General features: G+C 42.8%; 1 protein-coding gene across 2 annotated transcripts in view; it reads left to right on the forward strand.

Moving 5' to 3' along the window:
• Positions 1 to 12574, forward strand: part of CHSY1 (chondroitin sulfate synthase 1) — a 74962-nt gene extending 62388 nt beyond the window's left edge. For both annotated transcript variants that reach the window (XM_060155411.1, XM_060155421.1), the window contains exon 3: positions 9571 to 12574. In XM_060155411.1, the coding sequence (XP_060011394.1) occupies positions 9571 to 11163 (1593 nt within the window). In that variant the 3' untranslated portion in view covers positions 11164 to 12574. The remainder of the gene's footprint in view (positions 1 to 9570) is intronic.
• The last annotated feature ends 13139 nt before the right edge of the window (positions 12575 to 25713 follow it).

The raw sequence follows: 25713 nt of genomic DNA on the forward strand, positions 1-25713 counted from the left end.
TTTTACCATTAGAGACCCAGCTTAATTCCCATGAAAAACTTACTTTCTTGAATAGAGTCTTTAAAATACTAAGCACCTGGGCTTCCTTGGTGGCGCAGTGGTTGAGAGTCCGCCTGCCGATGCAGGGGACACAGGTTCGTGCCCCGGTCTGGGAAGATCCCACATGCCGCGGAGCGGCTGGGCCCGTGAGCCATGGCCGCTGAGCCTGCGCGTCTGGAGCCTGTGCTCCACAACGGGAGAGGCTACAACAGTGAGAAGCCCGCGTACTGCAAAAAAAAAAAAAAAAAAAAAAAAAAACTAATCACCTAATACTTGAACTTAATTGGTTGAAAATTGGCAAAGCCTACACAAAACTAATTAGAGGAGACCTAATAGGGACATGTAGGGTAACCATATGTCTTGAGAGCTGGGGACAGGCCCAGTTTATACCAGTGATCTTGGCCTAATTATTAACGGATTTCCTCTTTCATCTCAGAAGATCCTGCTTCAGACAATAAATTATCTGGAAACCCTACCTGCAGGTGTATGACATTGTTAATTTAAATATTTAAAACTTGTGAATATGGTTATTTTGAAACTACCACCAGTTATGGTCTCCTGACATTTAGACAACCCATATTTTCTTTGAATCAGTTCTCAGAACAAAAGGGTAAGAAAACAAATTCTCTGCAGTGAATTAAAACACTGTATAAATCAGAATTAGAAATAGCTGTCCATCTGGAGCAGTGATAGTCTGTTGATATGGCTGAAGTATGTACTTTATGATGACATTAATGTAAACAGTTAATGGGAAGAGCCTTAACTTAATGAGAATGTTGGCCTTCATTGCAGAGGAGAAGGACATTTGCTAATGAAGACCCTAGAGGTATTTGTTAACTGAAGATTAGGCATGGGTAGTTAATGGTTATTCGCAGCTGGCTAGAAGTTCCTGGGAATCGCGTGACCTTGATATTTATTAGCCCCTTTCAGATTTACTGTAGACTGACTCAGAGTCCTGAAACACCTCACAGTAAGGGAGATGGCTTTGCTGGAATCCAAGATTATGGGGGTACTTTTTTTTTTTTTTTTTGCGGTACGCGGGCCTCTCCCGTCACGGAGCACAGGCTCCGGACGCGCAGGCTCAGCAGCCATGGCTCACGGGCCCAGCCGCTCCGTGACATGTGGGATCTTCCCGGACCAGGGCACGAACCCGTATCCCCTGCATCGGCAGGCGGACTCTCAACCACTGCGCCACCAGGGAAGCCCTATGAGGGTACTTTTTAGAACAAAGATTAAGGGCTGTTTTATGGACACTGGAAATTAACTTTAAACCATCAGTGGTATTCCATGCATCTTAAAAAGGCTTCTTCAGTGTGTTTTAATTAAATAAGGTATTCCTTGTGATTATTAAATAACCTATGTGCATTGATTTGTCTTCTGCAGTACTTTTTAACTTTCCATTTTATAATATTCTTCCAAAGACTGTGCCAAGTAATAGATTATTGAAGTACTTTTTAATAACAAAGTCCTTGTTCTAAATTTGGTACTATTCAAAATACATGTTCTTTATTACCAAAAAATTACATATTTGTTACCCCTAGAGTTACTAAAATGAACTGTTATGAATCTCATATTCTTAACTATTTTCATTTGTAACAGAATTGGAGGTTTGTTTTTATGGGATGGAAACAGTTCATTGGGATGTGTTTTTAACCGTTTAATACAGTTTGATTCGGTGAACCTAGAATCCTGTAACATTCTGATGTTACACCTTCAACCATATCAGGATGAATGGGTTGAAGAACATCAGGACATGACTTTAGAATTATATGAGACTGGTTCTAAAATTAGCACATAAGATCTTAGAATTCTTCACCTTGAAGGAACCTCTATACCGTCATTTTATAAATGAGAAAACTTGAAACCCAACAAATTCAAATGACTTGTCCAAGTCTTACAACTTATTGGTGGTATAAAAGCAGTAAATGTCTCTATGTAGCCTTATTTCTTAACCTTTTTTCTTTAAATTGTTATATTCTAAACTTTCTTCCAGATAAATAATAGTTTCATTTCTGTTACTAGAAAATTGCTAACCACTTCCCTTAGTCATATGATTATTCCTCTTAGAGACTGCTTAATGGGGAATATTGTAGTAAGCAGTGGAATTAGCTATAACATGAGGGAAAGAGGGACAATGGATAGAAGGTATAGATGTTCAGCTTAACGATCCAACTATTTCTCATTCAAGTGCCTAAGAACGAAGTGGTTCAATTTCATCCCACCCACAGCATGCCTTCTTAAATGCAACCAGGCACCTTCAAAGAAAAACAAAAGGTAGGAAAAACCCAAATAACAGCAGAGAAACTAGTCAAGGTGAAAACAAAGATAACTTGAGAACTTTGCCAGGGATTCCAAAATCAAATGCAAATACCAGAAATACTACAAAGGCAAAAATGAGACCCGAGAGTACTAAGATGGCTTCATGTGAACTGTGGATAGTGTGACCTGGGATAAAAGTGCTAAGGGGGTAGATGACAGTAGGTGGGGCGCTGTGCACTCAGCCGGGGGCTGGCCCTGGAGGTCTGGTCAGGTGGGGTTGGGAGAGGGCAGAGTCTAAGCACTGGGTTGCTTCTCCAGTACTTCCCTCCAGCCGCCCGGCTCCTTTTCAGGATCACAGATGATTTCTGGATCGTTCTTCCTTAACTTAGCCTTAATATCTCATTGAAATTTTTACTTTGAATTATACTTTATGTTCCTGTTCTTAATTTTGAAGTTGATTTATGACATGTATTTCTCTTCTCCAAAAAAGTTTCCCTGAAATCTGAATTTTTCCTCTTCCTCTCCTGTTGCACCACATTGAGGGTGAAACGAAAATGGTTCCTTACCTCTACACCAAAGTCATTTGTAATAAGACTTTGTATAGAAGTTGAGGGAGATTGCTAAATGTGCTAAAGGACCAAAAGGTGCCGTGGAAGCCGATTCGGGCAGGGTCTGAGTATTACCATTAATATCCTTATGTGGAAGTGCATGTCCTCACCTGTTACATTCTATCTAATCATCTGTGAAGTACTTATACCCTTATTTGTCCTTTTAGAAAGGGAGCTATTTCACTGGCATTTATTTAGATTTTCTAAAGATCATTGCAGGTATGTACTCCATCTAGTCTGCCAAGTGAGTGGCTTCTTTGTCTAAAACATTTATTTTATAGCAATATTAGTAGACTAAATCTTTTGGGGTGACATGGGGGGGCACCAGCTAATCTGGGCATAGAGTTGACCTTATTTTTAATAAAATAAGTGCTGCCTCCCCCAAACACACACACATGCTGCACACACACGCACACACACTTTTGTCTTGCAACAGATTTCTTCTTCATAAAAAGAGAAAAAGAATGTAACACAACATTCCTTTCAGCCAGACTTCAGCCAGAAGGTTCCTACAACAACTTTACTGTAGCTTAAAATTTTCAGTCTACAGTGGTTCCAGGGGATTTTAAGCCTTTCAGAAGCCTGCCAGTCAATATTTTTCTCTTCTCTGTATTTATGCCTTTAGCACACACACTCTGTATTTCAGATAAAGCTTACCTAGACTTCAGTCACTATGAAAGTAATGACCACAGACAGCTTCTAAAATGTTTTGAGAAATGTTTTCCTGAAAATGTTTGGGGACATGTTGTCCTATCGAGTCTGTAAGAAATAATCAGTCATGCACGGAAGACCTGCTTTCATAGAGGACTCCCGATGGACCTCGCTCCCCTTGTGCAGGGTTTTGATAGCTAAGAATAAAATGTACACTTATATACTGGTGTTCTGGGGAGTAACAAACAAATGACAGCTATATCCTTTGGTGGAAGGGTGTGTATTCTTTTTCAAAATGTGCTGCTGATTTTTACATTTTAACATGTATCCTGGTCACAGGAACACAAGTATATTGTATTGTGTCTATCCACATCAGCTGTGTTCTTCTGCACTGAGATCTTCCAGTTTCTTGATACTTCGTATGCATTAAGACTGCTGTTAATCATTAATTCATCAGCTCTCTGTTGAGTATCTTGCAGCGTGTCAGGCACTGATCTGGATTCTGGAGATGCAAGCAGTGAACATCTGTGCCTTTTACCGTGTGCACTGGTTCCCTGCTGCAAAGCTCTTTGTCGTAGTCTGTTCCAGCTGCTAGAACAAAAATACTGTAGACTGAGTGGCTTAAACACTCAGGAGGCTGGAAGTCCAAGATCAAAGTGTCAGCATGGTTGGGTTCGGGTAGGGCTCTGCCTGGTTTACAGATGGTTGCTTTCCTGCTATGTCCTCATAGTGGGGAGACAGTGCTCTGGTGCTTCATCCCCTTATAAGGGCCCCGATCTCATCATGGGGGCCCCACACTCACGGCCTTATCTAAACTCAGTCACCTCCCAAAGGCCCCACCTCCTAATAGTGCCACATTGGGGATTAGAGTTTCAACACATGAATTTGGGGAGACACAAACATGCAGTCCATAGTACTGTTCTTGTAGGACTTCCTTGCACTGTCATTCTGGGTCTCTCTTTTCTTCCTTCTGTGTTGTACTCCTTGTTTCTGGGATCCTATGTCATCTTTCCAGATTTAACCCCTCATTCTAGATGGGCACATCCTCTAATAGCTTCCTGGGAAAGAATGAATGCAAGGTAGAATTTGAGTCCTTCAATATCTGAAGCTGTTTGTTCTCCCCTTTTACTTGATGGATAGTTTGGTTGGGAAGAGAATTCTATGTGGAGAATAATTTTCACTCCTCCCACTTTTGAAGGTATTGTTCTTTAGTTTTGTCTGTGTTTAGTGCCACTCCAGTTTCTGAATTATTTGTATATGGCCTTTTTTCTCCTCTATGCAAGTTTTTAATAGTTTTATCTGTAGTGTTCCCAATTTGTACTCTTTGTTCTGGGCACTTAGGGTTCAATCCAGGCACCTGAGTAATTTTGGACCCATGTTTTGTGTTTTCTTCCCCATGTGCTTTCTCTTTCTAGAGTGAATACTTTTCTCTCCTGTTTTTTTTTGTTTTGTTTTTCTATTTTCTGGAATATTCTTCAACTTTATCTTCAATCTCTACTCTTTTTGTTTTGCTATTTTATGTTTAATTTCAAGAGCTTTTTTGTTTTCTGATTATCTTTTTTATAGTATTCCATTTTTGTTGTGCAGATACAGTAGCTTCTCTTTGAATACCTTATAATTTTTGGTTTTTTTGTTGTTGAGTTTTTCTTCTAGTCACTGCATTGTTTCTATTTCCACCAAGCTTTTTGTTTCCTTGTTTTGTCTCCATCTTTCCCATTGGAACCCTCGTTCAACTGCCTGATGGTCCTTGGCTGTCAATTGTCATTTGAGGCTGAAGCATTGAAAAACTAACTAGAAGCTCTATAGGCAAGATTTTTTTAAACTAGTATCCTTGCTGTAGTGATCAACTTTTGGGTGATGTTTTTTGTTGGAGGACTGTAGATATCTATGGGGCTATTTAGTTGATACAGAAAAGATGCTTCCAGCCTCCTACTTGGAATGAGAAGTGGGGGACCAGTGTTCTGAGAGCCATTTGGGAGAAGAGGACTGGGGGGTCCTACTGTTTAGACTTTCATTTCCCCTCTACTGTCAGCCTTGAACGCATCCCTCTCTAGGTGTTCAGATTTCATTTGCGGACAGATTGAACTTCAGGCTTATGTGCTTATCAATGAAGTAAACCCAGAGGAGTAAGGGAAAATAACCTATAGACAGTGACATTCAGGAATAACTACTGTAAATGATGAATGTGTTAGGGCTTCCTTGGTGGCACAGTGGTTAAGAATCTGCCTGCCAATGCAGGGGACATGGGTTCTAGCCCTGGTCCGGGAAGATCCCACATGCTGCAGAGCAAGTGAGCCTGCATGCCACAACTACTGAGCCTGTGCTCTGGAGCCTGTGAGCCACAACTACTGAGCCTGCATGTTGCAACTGCTGAAGCCCGTGCGCCTAGAGCCTGTGCTTTGCAACGGGAGAAGCCACCGCAATGGGAGGCCCGCGCACCGCAGCAAGGAGCGGCCCCCGCTCGCCGCAGCTAGAGAGGCCCCACACGCAGCAGTGAAGACTCAACACAGCCCCAAATTAATTAATTATTTTTTTAAAAAGATGAATGTGTCAAGAAACCGCCAATATTTACTACTCACCAGTCCTAGTTTAGTTGCAACGATTGATATGCAACCCTGCATGAATTCTGGCAACAGACCCATCATCTAAATGCCGGAATAACTGGGAGCGTGTTTTTGAAGTTGCTGGGCATCTCCCACCACCCGCCATGGTGGTATGTGGGGAGGAACTGTGGGGCTCTCACTGCTCCATATATCCAGTTCCTCCAATCTCCCTGTGTTCAGCCCCAGCCTCCACCCGCCTTGCAACACTGGTATCTTTCCGCAGAGTTCTCAGGATTAAATAAATTGGCTTACTCTTCAGAGCAGTCTGTTGGGTTTCATCTTCCTTCACTCTCCATTTTCTTAGAATTTTGGGACATCTCTTCTCTACTGTGTCTGTGTCTCCTACCCATTCTCTTGGTCCTTATGGGTTTATTCCTTTTGCATTCTTTATTCTCTTTTAAGAGTATTTGGGAAGAGAGAATCATGTGGGTTCTACCACTCATATTCTTAAGAAGATTGGTTTTGCTACCATGCAGAATTGAGGAAGGAACAGTTCTGCAAGAAGACCCATTGGGAGACTGAGACATCACCCAGCAGGGCAGGAGCAGAGCAGGGTCTGAAATACCCGGGGAGATGGGATTGGCAGCACGGGGAGAGGAAGGAGCACCACCTGCTTCAGAGTATTCTTAGTTTTGGAAAGCAGCTTATAAGGCCAGACTGATGGCTCAGTGTGCCTGCATTCTTGGAAACATAAAGGGACCTTTCAAAAAAAGACGTGGTTCTTCATGCTCATTGTTAAAAATTTTGAAATTATAAGCAGATAAAATGGAAGTAATATGTAATTATAACAAATATTTAAAATCTCTGCCAAAATTGTTAGGAAGCCTTCCACCATATAGCTTACGGTAGTGACTGTAGTAGTCCCCGACCATGGAGCATTGGGTTGTTGCTGAGTTCTTTGCTGTGGTGGGCATGTTGCCAACCTTTGAGTGCCTCTCCTCACACAGTGGTGTCCTCAGGTGGAGTCATGGAGTCAGGTGGCTTGCCCAGCTATTTGATGCATGTTGTAAAGGCTAACTTTGTTAAAACTGGAAAAATGGCCTCAAGTTGTTGGGGCATACAGGAGTGAGGGTCAGAGGAAGGAAACGACAGCATTTGTTTTAGCACCTGCAAAGAATTTTCCTCAGTGTTTCTTCATGGTTTTGAATCCTCAGATGACACTCACTTGTCACCTTGCAGCCATGCAGTTTGTACCCAGGAATCAGCCCAGCTAGAAAATGAACAGTGAAAACACTTTCGACAGGATTTTCATTAAACCTCTTTTGTTGTGACCCATCTGAGGAGTGAAATTAAAAGAAAGATAAATTCTTATGGTCCTTACGATTTGATTACCTTGTCATTTTTCTTGGTCATCATTCTGTGGCCTGTCTATCCAGGGTTGGAGGAGTTCGGACATCAGTTTCTTCAAGCCCTCTTTCAGCAAATCCCAAACTGCTTTATTTTGGTCCATGTATTAAGTCAAGAATTTGAGTAGCTAAGTGCTGCTTGTGCTGAGAGAAACAGTGAGTGGACACTTGCACGCTTGTGGGGGTGCCCGCTGCACACTTGAGAAAGGTGGTGCTCTCTCTCAGAGGTGAGAGACACTCTGCTTCCTTTCCTTTCCTTTTCTTTTTTTTCTTTCCTTTTTTTTTTACTTGACTGTCTTATCTAAGTAATGTAACGTTTGGAAATCATTTCAGCGGGTAATTCCGTGTATGCACATACCTTGTTTGTTAATTGTAGATGATGTTGGAAAGCAAAGTCAGAAATGGTAAGGGCACTTGCGAGGAGGTGTTGCAGTTCCAGGCTAGTTGCTCCGCTGAGGACAAGACACAGGTGGTCAGCGTTCAGCAGACTCATGGCTCCAGGGAATTGAGTGAGTGAGTGGGTGCGTGTGCAGCCCCTGCTCAGCACCGGCAGCGTTACTTGTGTGCTCTTTTTTTTTCTTTTAAGCCATTCTTCAGAAGCCTTTCCCTTCTTTTTGCTCTTATTGGCTTCATTTATTGGTAGCTTGTAGTAATTGTATAGAAAAAGAAAATGGGGTGTAAAAATGCTAATCTGTATTTTTCTATTATTATAACTTTAGTGGCTCAAGGAAAAAAAATCAAAAATACGACTGTCCAAAGGCCTACTTGATCCAAATCCATGCACCCTTATCAAGAGTTAGTATTTAATAATATGATCAAGAAAAACAAAGTTGAGCCACAAATAAAATAGGACTAGTTTATCAGATACCGACCACAAATGTTTTTGTTTTTTGAGATTTTTTTTGACATGGACCATTTTTAAAGTCTTTATTGAATTTGTTACAATATTGCTTCTGTTTTATGTTTTGGGTTTTTGGCAGCTAGGCATGTGGGATCCCAGCTCCCCTACCAGGGATCGAACCTGCACCCCCTGCATTGGAAGGCAAAGTCCCAACCACTGGACTGCCAGGGAAGTCCCACAAGTGTTATTTTTACTAAAATTTTTTGGAAATTTTTGTTCTTTACTCTAGAAGGCTTTGTAGAGCTCACCATCCTGTTGCTTGAATGTACTGGAGAATTAAGTATATTCCCTATCTAGCTTGAGGGAACAGACCCAGTTTTGGCTGATGGATCTCAAACTTTTGTTTCTCCCAGTCAGTGTCCTAGAACAGAGGGAGAGTGGGGTGGGATAACGAGTCCCCTTGCCTTTCCTGTCCTTCAACTCCACACTCTGAGCCCCCATGTGCTGGCTCTGCTGGTGCTCGAGACGTGGCGCTTAGCAAGCAGGCCCTTTCCTGCCTGCACAGGAACACAGAGATGTTTAAAGGATTCTCCAAGTGTGCTCCCAGTAACCTCGCAGACCCTTGGTTTTACCTACAGCATGCCCTTCCCAGTTGCAGGCCTCTTCCTGCATGTGGCTGGATGGCTTTCCTTCTGCTCAGCTCCCTGGAAGCAGCATTAATCCTGCGCTCGGGTCATCCTCCTGGAGTTCTCCTTTTCACTCCACCGATGCAGTTTATTCCTGTTCAGATGGCAGCTCCTTTTGGGTGCCAGTCTTCAGGGAGGGGACCTTGGCTCCTAGGTCCCCTTCACGGGCTTGGTGGGGACCAGCAGTGGCATTCTCTTCCAGGTATGTTGAGTTGGTGTGCTGTGAGCTCAGGATTACACTTTTACTTCATGGGAAAACCTTTTCATAATTCTGTTTGCCTACAGAATTGTATTGGCTAACTCTGGTTATTGATGAAGTCTTGTTTCTTTAAGTGGTTTATAATTCTTCTGCTCTCATTGGACTGCTGTAGATCGGGCTTTACCTGGGATCTTAGATATGCTCTGACTCATTTAGAAAGATTTCTAATATTTAGATTTTTTTTTTTTTAGAGTATGCAGGTCTATAAGGAAATATAAGAATAGAGGGACACTCAGTCATGTAATACTAATAGCAATCTTTTTTTTGTTTCTTAACAGATGCAGCAGCTTTTTTATGAGAATTATGAACAGAACAAGAAGGGGTACATTAGAGATCTCCATAACAGTAAAATTCACCGAGCCATCACACTGCACCCTAACAAAAACCCACCCTACCAGTACAGGCTCCACAGCTACATGCTCAGCCGCAAGATTGCTGAGCTTCGACACCGCACCATCCAGCTGCACCGAGAGATTGTCCTGATGAGCAAATATAGCAACACCGAGATTCATAAAGAAGACCTCCAGCTGGGAATTCCTCCTTCCTTCATGAGGTTTCAGCCCCGCCAGCGAGAGGAGATTCTGGAGTGGGAGTTTTTGACTGGGAAATATTTGTATTCGGCTGCTGACAGCCAACCCCCTCGAAGAGGGATGGACTCCGCGCAGAGGGAGGCCTTGGATGACATTGTCATGCAGGTCATGGAGATGATCAATGCCAACGCCAAGACCAGAGGGCGCGTTATTGATTTTAAGGAGATACAGTACGGCTATCGCCGAGTGAATCCCATGTACGGGGCCGAGTACATTCTGGACCTGCTGCTTCTGTACAAAAAACACAAAGGAAAGAAAATGACGGTGACTGTGCGGAGGCATGCGTATTTACAGCAGACCTTCAGCAAGATCCAGTTTGTGGAACACGAGGAGCTGGATGCAAAGGAACTGGCCAACAAAATCAATCAAGAATCCGGATCCTTGTCCTTTCTCTCGAATTCCCTGAAGAAGCTTGTTCCCTTTCAGCTCCCTGGGTCCAAGGATGAGCACAAAGAACCCAAAGAGAAAAAGATCAATATATTGATTCCTTTGTCTGGACGTTTTGACATGTTTGTGAGATTCATGGGGAACTTTGAGAAGACATGTCTCATTCCGAATCAGAATGTCAGGCTCGTTGTTCTACTCTTTAATTCTGACTCCAACCCCGACAAGGCCAAGCAAGTTGAACTCATGAGAGATTACCGCATTAAGTACCCGAAAGCCGACATGCAGATTTTGCCTGTGTCTGGAGAATTTTCAAGAGCTCTGGCCCTAGAAGTGGGATCTTCCCAATTTAATAATGAATCTTTGCTCTTCTTCTGTGACGTTGACCTTGTATTTACTACAGAATTTCTTCAGCGATGTCGAGCAAATACAGTTCTGGGCCAACAAATATATTTTCCAATCATCTTTAGCCAGTACGATCCTAAGATTGTTTATAGTGGGAAGGTTCCCAGTGACAACCATTTTGCCTTTACTCAAAAAACTGGCTTCTGGAGAAACTATGGGTTTGGCATTACTTGTATTTATAAGGGAGATCTCGTCCAAGTAGGTGGCTTTGATGTTTCTATCCAAGGCTGGGGGCTCGAGGATGTCGACCTTTTCAACAAGGTTGTCCAGGCAGGTTTGAAGACATTTAGGAGCCAAGAAGTAGGAGTAGTCCACGTCCACCATCCTGTCTTTTGTGATCCCAACCTTGATCCCAAACAGTACAAAATGTGCTTGGGGTCCAAAGCATCAACATATGGGTCCACACAGCAGTTGGCTGAAATGTGGCTAGAAAAAAATGACCCAAATTACAGTAAAAACAGCAATAATAATGGCTCAGTGAGGACAGCCTAATGTCCAGCTTTGCTGGAAAAGACATTTTTAATTACCTAATTTATTTTTCAAAATTTTTTTGTATGATCAGTTTTTGAAGTCCATACAAGGATATATTTTACACATGATTTTCTTACAGAGGACTCCTTGAAGATTGAGTTTTTTGAACAAAAATGTGATCATGTTTGCCTTTTGAACACATTTTCTTGCTGAACATTATGTAGCAGACCTGCTTAATTATGACTTGAAATGTACCTGATGAACAAAACTTTTTTTTTAATATTTCTTTTTCACACCTCTTTGCTATAGTCCTATGGCAGAAAACATGAACGTTCCTGCAAAGTATTACTGTAACAAAACACTGTAACTCTGGTAAACGTTTTGTTGTAACTGTTAACTTTGCACAGATTCTACCTTTTGTCTTTTTTTACAGCAATTTTTTTAAGCCATTTTATGTTGCAGTTGTCAAATAAAGAAATGTGATAGTAGCTGTATCATCATCTTCAAGAAAGCTTTCCAAAGGTGATTGTTTCCCCCAATCTTGTCTCATTTTTGAAGGTTTTTCAAAGCAAAGGGAGAAGGGAAAGCACAGTAAAAGATAGATGGCTGTTCTTGTTGTAATTAGTGTGGCCTAATGGACCTGGCATTACATTTCAAGAAGGGTCTGGCGTTTTCTCTTCTCCAGACCCTTCTTTTTAAAGGGTAAAATATTAATATTTAGAATGGCAAATAAGAATTATTGTCATAAATCTAATGTATGCAAGCTAAAACAAAGACAAAAAAAAAGACCCAACCCTAATGAAAGCATTGGGGGGAAATGTATCAGATTTTGATCACTTCATCCTGTCCGTGTTATGTTGATGGAGATGGGTGTCTCATTCTTTAATTACTGTTTTGTTTTATCCTTTATATCTGAAATACCTTTAATTTATTTACTATCCATCGTTTAGAACTCTGCCATTTCCCAAGTACCTGTTAGTTATTAGTATTTATGTGTATTAGGAATGTTTAGTATATTTTATTTGCAGTAAACTGATCTCCAAAGATTTCCTTTTGAAAACTCTTCTCCCCCTCCTTAATTTTTACATTCCTTACTGTTTTACTAAATATTAAGTGTTCTTTGATAATCTTGGTGCTCACGTGTTTTGGGGACAAAAGTGAAATGAATCTGTCATTAAACCAGAAAGTTTGTTTTAAATTCACAGAACAAATGTGCCTTAAATTTTTTTTTCATTTAGATTTCAAACAGTAATAGATTTGCCATTTTAATATACATCATTGGAGATCTGCTTATTTGTAAATAGCCTATTGCTCATTTGGAAAAATAAACCAGTGGACAATATTTTTCTATTGTACTTTTCAGAACCATTTTGTCTCATTACTCTTGTTTTAGCTGAAGAATTGTATTACATTTGGAGAGTAAAAAACTTAAACACTGATTCATAAGGTTTTTCAAGTTATTTGAGGGGAATATTTGTATGCACTGCAGTTCAGGAATGAAATGAAACTTTCAAGTGCCTCTTCCTTTATTTTTTCCTTAGAATGTACTTGTCACCTTTTGTTTGTTCCTCTTAAAGAACTTGCTGAATCTTGTGTTTTATAGAACAAAGTTCTTCAAACCAGGTCCAAGCCCCATCTGGCTTCTTGGTACAAATGTACCTTCCAGGCCTCCTTAGTGCACCTGCCAGGACAGTTAAAATCTGCATTTTAACAAGTGCCCACGTGATCCTGTGTGCACGAATGTGCTCAGGGTTTTAGGATGGATCTAGCTACAGGATAAATTACCTGCAGTTGGCATATAATCCAAGAATCAAAAAAGTAAGATCTTTGATGCCAAGGTAGCAAGCTTTGTGGATGCAAATTACACTCCCAGGACAGGTATTTACCATGTAATGACAGTGAAGATCCAGTATAATGACACTGTGCTCACAGTACGAATTGCTGTCATTCATCCTAATTGCCATTTGCTTTGTGGGAGTGTTTAGTTTTTCCTTGGAAAAAAGCAAAGACATATTTATTCCTCAGTAAGGAAGAACATAATATACATCTTGATGACAAAGTCACTTAAATTGTCTCTCTTTACCATAATAAGGAACTGTAGGACAGGGTGTGAGCAATTACTTTATTGAGCTTCAATGTCCATCAGATGTCCTGGTGACACTTTGTTAACACTGGCTGTTTCCTTCCCTAATCCCACTCTTGCCCACGTCTGTTCCTTTTCCCTGACATCACCGTTAATGTCGATGGAGGTGCTGACCTCCCTTCATCAAGACTCCATCTCCAGAAATGCCGTTGGACCCCTTCACTCTGGTCCTCTTCCCTCGTAGTGCCGTGCCTGGATTCTGTGCCCACTGGCCTGTGGGCTCATTCTCCACCTGGCCACTCCCTCTTCCTAAAGCACCCCTCCAAATCAGCAGCTCTGGTGCCCTCCTCCACTGCCCAGAGAGTGGATTCTGTAGGACACCCTTCAGGGTACTGCTACCAGCCGAACTGGGCTCTTCGTTTGTGAGGACATCAGTCTCTCTCCTGCCTGTGCTTTCCCTCTGTCTGGAGCTCTCTCACCACCTTACTCCACTGGCCACCTGGACTCATCTTCCAGGAGCCTGTTGAAACTCCCCCATGGTCCACTCTGGTGTCATTTCAGACCCTTCCAGTGTGGATGTGACACAAGTGGACAGTCTCATTGGACTGCAGGCCTGAGTCTCTTTTCTAGGTGGTGATCCAGCATGCTGGGCCCTCGTGTCTGGAACGGCCAGCAGTGCCCCACGCTACCCCAGCCCCTCCATCAGTGCTCCATTCCCCGCCGTGCACTCCTCCCAGCAGAATGCCCTCCGTCCTGCCTGCTCACTGCTCCCACCTGGAACTGCATGGCCTGTGACCCTGTGGGCCCCACGCTCCTGACCTAAGATGATTCCTTCTTCCCTTAAACTTGGAACACTTTCTAGTTAGACCTCTTTGCTTCGTTTGTTACTTTAGACTTTCTCTTAGCTTTCATTACTTTACAGAAAAGTATTAAGAAAATGAAATGGCCCATAACCCCCAAGCCAGATAACTCCTGTTAATAATTAAAAATTAAGGATAATATGTGAAGGTGGTGAAGGGGGGTGGGAATCACAATGCACAAAGGTGTGAATGGCCTCTCCCTCCTCCAGCCATCCAGCCCTCAGGCCCTTCCCGCAAAGAACCACCAGGTTTGTGGGGTTCTGGTGTGGAGGGTGGGATGAATTGTATATAGGCTAGCATCAGTAGCATTTTAAAAATTCATTTACACAGATGAGGGGGTACATGCTTGCTTGGGCACATGGATCTGTGCCAGCCTTTGTTGCCACAGGACGGACTTACGGACTTGGGTTCTGAGAGCAGGCTGGGTGGGCTTCCTAGGCATTGTGGTTGCATGTGTGGGAGCCCTGCCCAAGTGGAGGCTGGAGAGCCTTGTATCGCAGGGCAGACAGCGCAGGCACCTCACTTCTGGAAGGTGGCATCGCTTTCCCAACACTTACTCTGGGCCAGCATGAGAACACACACACAGACCCGAGCGTGTGGGACTTTGATGGTTGGAGACAGGCCACGTGTCACACAATGTAGGTCATGTGATGGTCCTCTTGGTGTGAGGGTGGTGCCATCCGTTTCAGAGTCTTGAGAGCAGAAGGGCTGGGTGGTGCTGGTGAACTCTCGGCGGGGCCCTTCCTGAGCCCAGACACAGAAGCAGCTCTGACCCTCCCAGCTGGTCTTTGTCCCACTGCCCCAAACACCATCAGTTCAGACAGTCAAATTCTTGATCTCCACAGGTGAGTCTGTCCTCGCCTCCTTGCTGCCCAGCTCTCTGACCACACCTATTTCACAAAGCCCAGCCTCAGCCTGATACAGCTGGAGCAAAGAGGAACTTGCTGTGCAGATAGCAGACTCAGGGGCATGGCTAACACACACCTTCACCCCCTAATGCTCACACCATTTATCATGATGTGTGACCAGGCTAAGTGACAGTCACGTTTTGCCTCAATTCTTGGGCTTTGAAGGGTCACCTGGAGGTTCAGGTGTTATCTGCAGTCATCTCCGTTCACTACTCAGTGTGTCCATGGGGTAGGATATGTGCCGTGGGGTGCCAGTTGAGCCACAGTCTCCACACTACCTCCCAAGGATAGTGGTGAGGTTAAGAGAACAGTGGATTTACAGAAGCTTTTCTTGCCTTATAGAAACTTCCTCTTCTTCAGGAAGATGACACACCTTTGGGGCTGCCTACCCACTGGATGGCTTGCCGGTGGCTGAGGGGCTACGCCCTGGCTCCAGACCTCCAAGGTCTCCCCTGGTGCTTCCTTGTCATGGAAGGAAGCAGGTGCCGGCCCTCCCTGAGGGGGTTAGGCTACATTACTGCATGTAATCTCAGCTGCAAAGGAGCTTCTTGCCACAGTGACTGGGGGCCAGCGAGGGATCTGTCTGTTGAAGTGGCTGTACGTGGCTGTACATGCCTCGATGGGTCCCACTGTGCTTTCCCAGCCCTCGAAGGATGTCCCTGTTCTGCTTGAAGGAAAAGGCAGCTCACACCAAATCTGCTTAGTCTTGTTATAAATACAATGAAGATGTAAATGTTACAACGCAATGGATCAAATAATAGCAACTCATTTTGTGTGACTTTCAGTAGGAAAAAAACAAAAACTTATGTTAGTGTTGCTATGCTTCAGGGTTTTGTTTGTTTTTTCTACAGGGATGTATGTGTGGAAGAGGGGATGGGTGTAAGATGTTCACAGGAAACCACAGGACCAACCAGATTTGGGGCTGGCTTGTCATCAGTGCAGTTAAACCACTTAAGGCCCTGTTGTCTGATATTTTTTTAATGCATTCCATTTATTATTCATTATATTCCAGTTATGAGGGTCTTCTTTTTTTATTATTGTAGACAAAAACAAATTTTTTTTCTTTATGAATATTCTAACTACATTTCCTTTAAAATGGTAAGAGTTATCCATTATACGTGCCTGATTTCTAATGAGAAAATATAATAAATTGATTAAATCTTTTAATAGTGCAAATTAGGCCATATCTGGAATCTGCCTAAAGCTGGTGCATCTGTATTGAATTTCTCTCCATTAAGCAGTCTACCACAGTTAATTAAGTCAGTGATGCCTCTGGGCTGCCACCTCCTCTTTCCTTTTACTCATTTGCCTCAACCCATTACCCCATGTCAGGCCCCAGCCCCCCGCATGCCTAGCTCAGTACACATTCCCACTGCAGAAAAGAAAACACTTCTAGTCAAACTCAGAATGACCTTCAAATTGATTAATTCTGAATTAAGTTTAGGTCTTTCTTTGGGCAAACACTTCTGTTACATAACTAAAGGAGAGATCTCATTCATGTGCTCAAAATGCCCTCTGCAAACTAGAAATGTACTGTTTCTAAAACTGCACATTCAAGTGATCACATTCGTGTTGTGAAGGAAACACTTCGGATTTTTAGATGAAGCCTGTCTCTTCCATTGTAAATAACATTGTCATCACAATGCAAACAGATTTATTGGGAAGTAGAGAACGAAAAGGAATGACCTACAATACCTTCCTCTTGCACCACCCTGTTCCCACTTTGGTAACTTCCTCTGGGGTTTTTGTAACGTCTTTATAGTTTGATGTACGCGTACATACAATTTGGCATCTTGCTCCCCCTCCCCCACTTAAAATACATTAATTCTCTAAACTTATCTTTAAAGGCCCTCGTCTCTCTTAGAATTGAGAATTTCCCTGCTCTTGGTTGGCCACCTTGAGTGTCCTGTTCCATCTTGGATAACAGCACAGATGAAGTCTTTTGTACAAAGCCCTCTTCATACTTTGGATCATTGGATAGATTTCCAGAAGTAGGTCATTCACTTCTAGGGACCTTAGCGTTTGGCCGTTTCTGACCTAACGTTAAGTCATTTGGTATTTTACTCGGTCAACGCTGGCATTTTGTACCTACTAGCCACTCTAATAAAACCTTTTAAAAATAAACCTGAACAACTAAATGACCTTCAAGAAATACTGTGGGAATATTGCACCCAGTGTCTTGGTTACATCATCCTGTGGAAACGGAAACCACAAAGCCAACTCTGTTGCTGCAAAACTTGAGTCACTGCAAAGTGAGAAAAAAGGCAGAAAGATTTACTGATGACTCGAGGGTTGAGGAGAGGCAAGTTGCAGACAGATGGCCTGTTTGGGAACGAGGTACATTTCTCCACTCCCAGGTCACAGATATTTGTCCCAGAAGATCAAAGCACAGGGCGACGTACGGAAGTGGCAGCTCAAGATAAGAGGGGCGTTTCCAGACTTTGAGAGGCGGTGGATGTCTGGGAGGGTGTGGACATGCCCAGAGACACCAGGCTCCATGCAACCAGAAGCGAGTGCATTTTCCAGAGAGAAAAGTGTACATTTGAACACAAATGGGAATTAGTTTCAGTCTTCAAAGATGAAACCACTGACCTCTTACCTATATTGTAGGCAGGTTTTGAGGTTTCATTCTATATCTTAGATAACATCATATAAAATATATATTAATAATTTACTGTTACTTGGCTTCTGCGCTACCTGGGAGCTAAAGCCCATGACTAGATTTCAAGGCAGTATTTGGAGCCTGGGGCTTTGGGGCCTCTGGGAATGATCCTTTTTCAATAGGAGCAGCTGTGACAGGAAGATACAGGGCGTCTTGTGCTAGAAAAGGGCGTCTAGAGACCCTTTTTGGGCCTTGATGAGCTGGAGGTCTCTGAGAGAGTCTTGGGATCAGGAGAACCATGGTTAACGTGTGCCTTCCCAACTTCTGTGCTGGAGCTGAAGGTCCAAGTCAGTCACCATGCAGTCCCTGGGTAATGAGCAGTTTGGGTTATGATTCACAGACCTTTAAAATTAGATTTGGGCAAGGGCCTTTTCTTCTTCTGAAAGGACGTGTCTTCCAGCAAAAGCTCACCAGGCCCAGTCTCTCTGAGGCGGATTGTCAGTGCAGTCCCCCATGAGCCGTGTACCCGGGAGGATGTGATGCTTGAGCTGGCCAGCTCAGAGGGATAGGAAGCCCTGTCCAGCCCCAGCCAGGGGCCCACGGCTCTGCAGGGAGTCAGGGGGCAGCCTGGCCACTGTGCCTACCCAGGGCCTGGGGCTTGGCTGCCAGGTGTCCCCCAAGCTGGGAGGACACGTGACTCCACTTCGTCCCCTGGGGACCTCCAGTTAGCTCAGGCCTTGCAGTGTCATTACCTTCGCCTCCCGGCTGAGGGCTTAACACTGCCCTTTCTCTCAGAGTGGCTACCCCAACAGCCTGCTGCCCCCAAGTTGCTTTGGGAGATGAGTCCGTCACAGAATCACGTTGTTTCACCTAAATCCCCATGCCTTCTTCACCCACAGAGGTGCACAGTCAGTGGGGTTCCACTTGCCCTAATTCCTTGCTTGGCGTGTTTTCCTTTCTTCGGCCTGCATAGCAGTCAGTCCCAAGTTAGAAGGAAAATATCCACAAACCACAAGATTGGAGAGAAAATGTGACACAAGAGGATCTTCATAGGTTTGGTACTAAAATGCTGCAGATTCTTTTAAAGTGAATTGTCCATGAGGATGTAGCATTGTCAACTCTGAAGACAGTTGCTGTGCAAATTGTATCCACTTTCAGATTGTGACACCAGAAACACCATTCCTACTTGGGACAGGAAACCGCTCTGTTGAGTTCTGAATGGTGATCAGATATCTGATCCTGCTGGTCCAGGAGTGCTGCCTGGTTCCTCCATGTCTTCCAGATACAAGCCGTGTGCCAGCTGGAATGCTTCCTGTGCTCACTCAGCAGAAAGGCCCTGCGTGAGATTTGCCGCTGGAATACAACTCCAGGAGAATTCACTACACTGGACATTCTGAAACTGCAGGGCCAAGGGGCTGGGCACAGAATGGGGGAGAGTGACCTACCTCAGTGATAGGTATTTCCCTATAACCCATTCGCTACACCAAGCTGTGGGGAGATAAACCCAGGAGAGTTCAGGGTGAAGGACAGTGACTGAAAATACAAAGATCTGAGTTAGCTGTGAGGTGTTTGGTTTGTCACTGTGGAGGGAGAAGGGGCCTCAAGTACCAGGCAGACCTGGGTTGTGTCAGTGGTGAGCTGGCTAGTACCGGTTAGTACTGGCTAGTACCCACTCATGATGGCTTGTGCACAGCCCTTCCAAACTCCATGTTCAGTGACATCATGCTGGTGGCCTGAAATTGGCCGAGGTGGGAGGAATATTTACACCACAGGAAATGGCAAATGCTTCAAATCAGGCTTTTTTTGGGGGAGAGGGGATTGGATTTACCAGCACAGCACTGGTTTGCACTGGTTTGGATCAACTCCACAGACGATGGGACAGGCCCTGTGCCAGTCCAGCTGTGTGACCTCGGATGAGTTACCTGCAGCAGAGCTCGACTTCCTCCACTGAAGTGGGCACAGTTATGATTACCTCCCAAGACTGATGAGAGAATTCATAGGACCTGGTGTGTGCCTCCTGTCACTGTTTCAGTTAATGTGTCACCCCCACACCACCTCCCCACCTAGACATCTCAGTTGCTCAAGACTCCTTCCAGACTCATATCCATTGAGTCATCAAATCTCTCAAACCCCTCCTGGATACAGTCACCAGGATGGCCCCTCCTCTCACCCCAGCATCTCCCCACAAAGCTGATGTACAGGACATATCCTGCCCATTTCCTGCTCCTCCAGGTCAGCCTCTTCTGGGTCTTCACACTCTTCTTCCTAAAGAAGCAAACATTATCTGGACTCTTCTGCTTGGACAGGACACCGTTCAAGCCCAGAAATCATGGCCTGACTGCCCTAAGGCTCTGCTTGGCCCCACCTCCACCTGCCTTTTCCAGACTCTAAGCTCTAACCCCTGCCCCCATCACCACACCTCCCCACTAAGAGACAGGAAATCTCTCTTAAAACTCCAAGCTTTGGTCCACATAGCATCCTGGCCCTGGAATGCCCACCTCCTCTCTCCCTGAGCAAACATGCAGATTCTATGGCATATTACCCCTTTGCTCTGGCCTTCCTGGGCACTTAGATGGAGTTTTGTCAAGCCTTCTCACCCCAACCAGGCCCCTTTCCACTCGCCCTTGTAAGTTTCAGCTCCTCACTGGGGGTTTCTTGCCTTCATTTGCTGGGTCCCTGGCCACTACACCAGACTGGCCCTGACTAAGGGTCACTCACCTTTGTCAGCCACTAGAGACCTGGCAGGTCATGGTGTGCAGCCAATGTTAGTTTCTCTTTACTTCTATTCTAGGGTCTTGGTGGGTTATTTGCCAAGGGAAAATAACAACTAAGATAAAATATTTCTATACACACAGCCTGGGACATCCAGTTTTTAGTTGAAAACAATCAAATAGTTTTCTGTGTAAGAACAAGAATCTTACTTCAGAGACATGAAATGCTTTCTCTCTAGAAACATGAAACTAACATTTATGGAACAGTTATTAAGTGCCAGACACTTTATATAAGTTACTTCATTTACTTAATCCCTGTGGGATCAGTATGCTTGACCTCAGTTTACAGGGGAGGAATGGAAACTCAGAGAGCTTAGGTGACATGGCTAAGGTCACAGAGCTAATAAATGGCAAATCCAAAATTCACACCAGATCAGCCTTTTTCCAAAACTCATGTTGGGGCAGGGTGGTGGGGGGAAACGGTACATCTACTTGTCAGGGAGATTTAGGTGCTCAATTTTAAAGCGCTCACAGATTACCAGGAAATGGGAGCCCACTGAACGGGATGTTTTCATAACCATAGGAGAATGGCAGAACACATAAATACTTTATCATTAAAATTTTTTCTGCCTTTTTAAAGGCGGAATATTTTTTTAAGATTCCAAAGCATGCAATTCAATGTAGATGTAGTAAAACATACAGTATTGAGCAGAGTTTTAGTTCCTGTAACAGTGGAGTATCTTGTATCAGACTAACCCTCCCACAAATAGCAACAATAAACTTTAATGGACAAAGTAGCCAAAAAAAAACACCAAAAGAAAAAAATTATTTGAAACACTGGAGAGTGACCAAAATCAGGCAGATGCTGGGGAAGATTTGACCCTTGAAAAAGAGAACTGCATATTATTATAATCATGCATATTAGTTACCTAGCTCTTTCCTGGAGGCCACTCTCCAGGCCACAGAGCACTGGGGGATTAGGACTAAGAAAGTCCCATTATTATTGGCTTGAGGCATCTGAGGATGGAGTTTAGAGCTGAGCTGGAAATGAAAAAGGGAAATCCTAGGGAGCAGGGAGACATGGAGGGGGGAACTTCAAAATCTGCATATCAACTCCCTTCCTACTTCAGTTACTCCTGAACTGTGGTTGCATGGGGGAGACTCAAAGCAACATAGTGGAAAGAAATAACTGAAAAAGCTAGTCCAAAATTTCAGCTGCTTCCCATTGCAGGGAAGCCAGAGTTTGGAGTTTAGAATACTACTAGGTTAGAGGAGCTTCCCAAACACCTTGGGATGTCCACTGAAACTCCAAATGGGCTACATATTAGGAGAAAAGACTATGTCTCAAATTTATCCTAAAACCAATGGCAAAATCCAAACAGACTTCCCCTAATAAGTGTGAAAAATAAGTCTTCACAAAATTGAGATGTTCAGCCAGGAATTTAAGTCAGGAATTTCACAAAAATCAACACCTTTCAGAGGAAGATGATAGAATCCAGAGTTTGTAAAACAGATATCCAGCATTTCCTCCTCAGCCAAGCCTTTCTTAGTGCTTTGAGCAGTTTTACTCCTGACTCCCCATTCTGATCCTGGACCCTCTTTGCACTATGCCCTGTTAAATTCTAGTGCTTAGATGGGGGCTTCTTGTCAAGAACTGTGATTGGCTGCCACACCAGACTAGTAATTTTTGATTAGTAGACATGTGAAGATACAGGGAAATTGACCTATAGTCAAGAGAAAATTCAGGCAATAGAAACAGATCTTTAGATGAGTCAGGAGTTCAAATTTTCAGGCAAGGTATTTGAAATAGCTATTATAAAATAGCCAAGAAGTGACTATATGGGGAATCTTTAGGAGAAATTGAAAATAATAAAAAGGACTTCATTTGTATTCTGAAAAATACAATATCTGAAATGAAGAATTCACTAGATGGACTTAATGGCATATTGAAAAGTTCAAAAAGTCTTTTTTTTTTCCCTTAAAGATGAAAGAAATTAGCAAAACCCTGCAAAGATTGATCAAGGGGAATAAAAGACAAAACACAAATTATGAATATCAGAATTTAAAAAGAGGATAGCACTATAGATCTTGAAGCTATTAAAAGAGTAATAAGATAACTTTAAGCCAATGACTTCAATAACAAAGATGAAATGGGCACATTTAAAAACACAACTTAAAATTGATGCAAGGTGAGACAGGTAATCTGAATAGCCCTACATATAATAAAAAATTAAATTTGTAAAGAGAAACTTGGCCAGAGAAAAAAACTCCACGCCCAGATGGCTTCACTGGTTAATTATATCAATATTTAATGAAGAAATGATATCAATTTCATAGAAACTCTGTTATGAAATGGAGGAGGAGGGAACACATCTCAATTTCATTTTTAAGGCCAGCATAACCCCAGTACAAAACCTGACAAAGATATCACAGGAAAAGACCAATATATCTTATCAACACAAAGATCCTTTACAAAATATTTATTAGCAAACTGAGTCTAGCAATGTGTGATGGTTGTGTAGGGAATGTAGGGCTGTTACAGCATTCAAAGATCAGTCACTAGAATTGATCATATTATAGAATAAAGTAGAAAATCATATAATCATCTCATATATGCAGAAAAAGTACTTGATAAAATTCAACACTCATCCATGATATCAACTCAGCAAACTAGGAATAGAGGGAAAAACCACAATGAAATATGCTCACATACCACTTGACCAGTAAAAATGTTAAAGTCTGATGGTCCCTTGTGTTGCTGAGGTTGTAGAGAAATGAGAACTCATCCACTGTTGATGGAAGTGTGTACTGGTGTAGACACGTTGGAAACAAGTTCATCATTACCTAATCAGGTTGATGCCACGTATAGTTTGTCTTAGGAGCAATTCCACTCATAAGTGTTTACCCAGCAGAAATGCATGGCATGAGCACTAGGATTCATATAAAAGTATGTTCATAATAACATTGTTCATAATAAAACATTGGAAACAACCCAAAGGTCCACAACAACATAAGTGGATGAATAAAGGTAAGCATATATTTATACAAGAAATACTATATAGCAATGAAAAATAACAAATTATTGTTACATGCAACAATAGATGAATCTACAGACAAAGAAGCCAGCAGAAGACATTGTAAGTTTCCATTAAAAAACAGCCAAACTAAACAATGTTGTCCAGAGATGAATCCAAAAACAGTAAAACTACTACTAAGAAAGCAGGGAAGGGGCTTCCCTGGTGGCGCAGTGGTTGAGAGTCCGCCTGCCGATGCAGGGGACGGGTTCGTGCCTAGGTCCGGAAAGATCCCACATGCTGCGGAGCGGCTGGGCCCGTGAGCCATGGCCGCTGAGCCTGCGTGTCCAGAGCCTGTGCTCCTCAAAATCAGAGGCCACAACAGTGAGAGTCCTGTGTACTGCAAAAAAAAAAAAAAAAAAAAGAAAGAAAGCAGGGAAAAAATTATCATAAAGTCAGGATAGTGGTAGGGGAAGGGTTTCTGGAGTACAGTAAATGTTCTGTTTCCTTACCTGAGTGTTCATGTTATAATTAATTTAAACTGTATATGTTAATGGCCTCTGTTATATTTAGTAGTTATCTCACAAGAGAAGTGAGTTAAAACAAAAAATGGCCCTATATTTCCATTAAAACTCATCTTCCTGATGACAACTGTGCAACATGGGAAATTGTCCACATATTAATAAGAATAAAAAGCAGGTTATATCACTGAGGAAGGAGGAATACAGTGATAAAATCTGGTGTTTAAAATTATTATTCCCTCTGACTCTGAGAAGGCATGTTCACTTTCAGATGACTTAGGAGATAGAAGAATGTGAAAAGAGGAAGGTCCCATGATATTCACTAGGTCCTTCGATCTGATAAAAATCCGAGATTATTATCTTTGTGACTTTTAGTTAATTTCTTCTCTATGCCAGGTATGGTCCTGAAAACCTTAAGATGCCCCCTCTCTAGTAGTGTGAAATTAGAGATAAGAAGTCCTCCTCCACCCTCCCCATTCTGTGGTATTTAAGAGTTTTATTGGACTCAGTTTTTAAAGTTGTTTTTATTGTTTTGTTCATTGCATGGAGAATAAACAACTGTAGTTCACTTAATCAGCTTCCTGGAGGAGATGGCCCTCACTGGCTGTTTAGTGACCGGGTTTTTTTGTTTTTGTTTTTTTAATTAAAACGTAAGATATTATGTGAATTGTATGATATTTAACTTTATCCATGTTTCATTTTTTGGCCCCATCTAATGAGCTAATGTCTTCTGTATTAAAAGCATTTTTATGCAATAGCTAAAATTTAAAAAAAAAAAAGAAAAAGCAAGTTACAAAACTGTATGCACATTATACGCCCAGGTTAGAGGGGAACGGACATATTCACAGTGAAAAGATTGAATGGGAAAACTTCAAAAATGTTAAAAGTGATTCTTTTCTCTTGTATACTCAAGTAATTCCAAAGTTTTAATGAATAGATGTTAATTTTCTAGTTTTAATTAGGACATCAATAAATGTTATAAAATTCTCTGCAGAAAAGTCTGGAATAAGACTTATCAAATCATTTCTATCTATCAGGATCCATTGTGGGAAATGGGAGCCTCTCAAGGCATTTCCAGGAAAGGCATTTAAGAGAGGGGAATAGGTGCCTGCTGTGCTGTTGGAAGGCTAGGGGAGCCAGAGGCTGATTTGTGGGAGGGCATACCATGTAGCTCTGATTCAGAGGTCATTGCTGCCCCAGCTGCCACTGCCATACACACCTCTCACACCTGTGAAACATCTTGAGATGCTGTGATATGTTGACGTGGGCCACAGACAGCCACAGCCCCACGCCAGCTGGAGGAGCAGCCACAGGCTGGCTTCTCCCTCAATCCCACTTTCCAAATTACACATGAATGTCTCTCACTGGTGAAACTAATTCATGTGCAGAACCCAGGTGTACAAAATCTGGTGAATGGAATTAAGAACGTTGTGGCCGCAGCACACCACCCATGGGGGTTACTCTGGAGGGGGATTGGAAGGGAGGTGCCTGTGAGAGTCAGCTTTCCCTTTGTACTTTACACCCTTCTGTATTTAATTCTCGGGCTGCGGTAGCAAAATACTATAGGCTGGGTGGTTTAAACAACAGAAATACATTGTTTCGTAACTCTGGAGGCAAGATCAAGGCAACAGAAGGGTCAGTTCCTTCTGAGGGCTAGGCGGGAAAGATCTGTTCCAGGCCTCTCTCCTTGGCTTGTAGGTAGCTTTCTCTCTGTGGTCTTCATGTGGGCTTCCCTCTGTGTATGTATCTCTGTGTCCAAATTTCCCCTTTTATAAAGGACATTAGTCATACTGGATTAGTGGCCACCCTACTCCAGTATAAGCTCATTCTAACTTAAACCTGCAGTGACCCATTTCCAAATATGGTCACTTT

This window comes from Lagenorhynchus albirostris, chromosome 1 (genome assembly GCF_949774975.1).
Source record: "Lagenorhynchus albirostris chromosome 1, mLagAlb1.1, whole genome shotgun sequence".
Lineage (NCBI taxonomy): Eukaryota > Metazoa > Chordata > Mammalia > Artiodactyla > Delphinidae > Lagenorhynchus > Lagenorhynchus albirostris.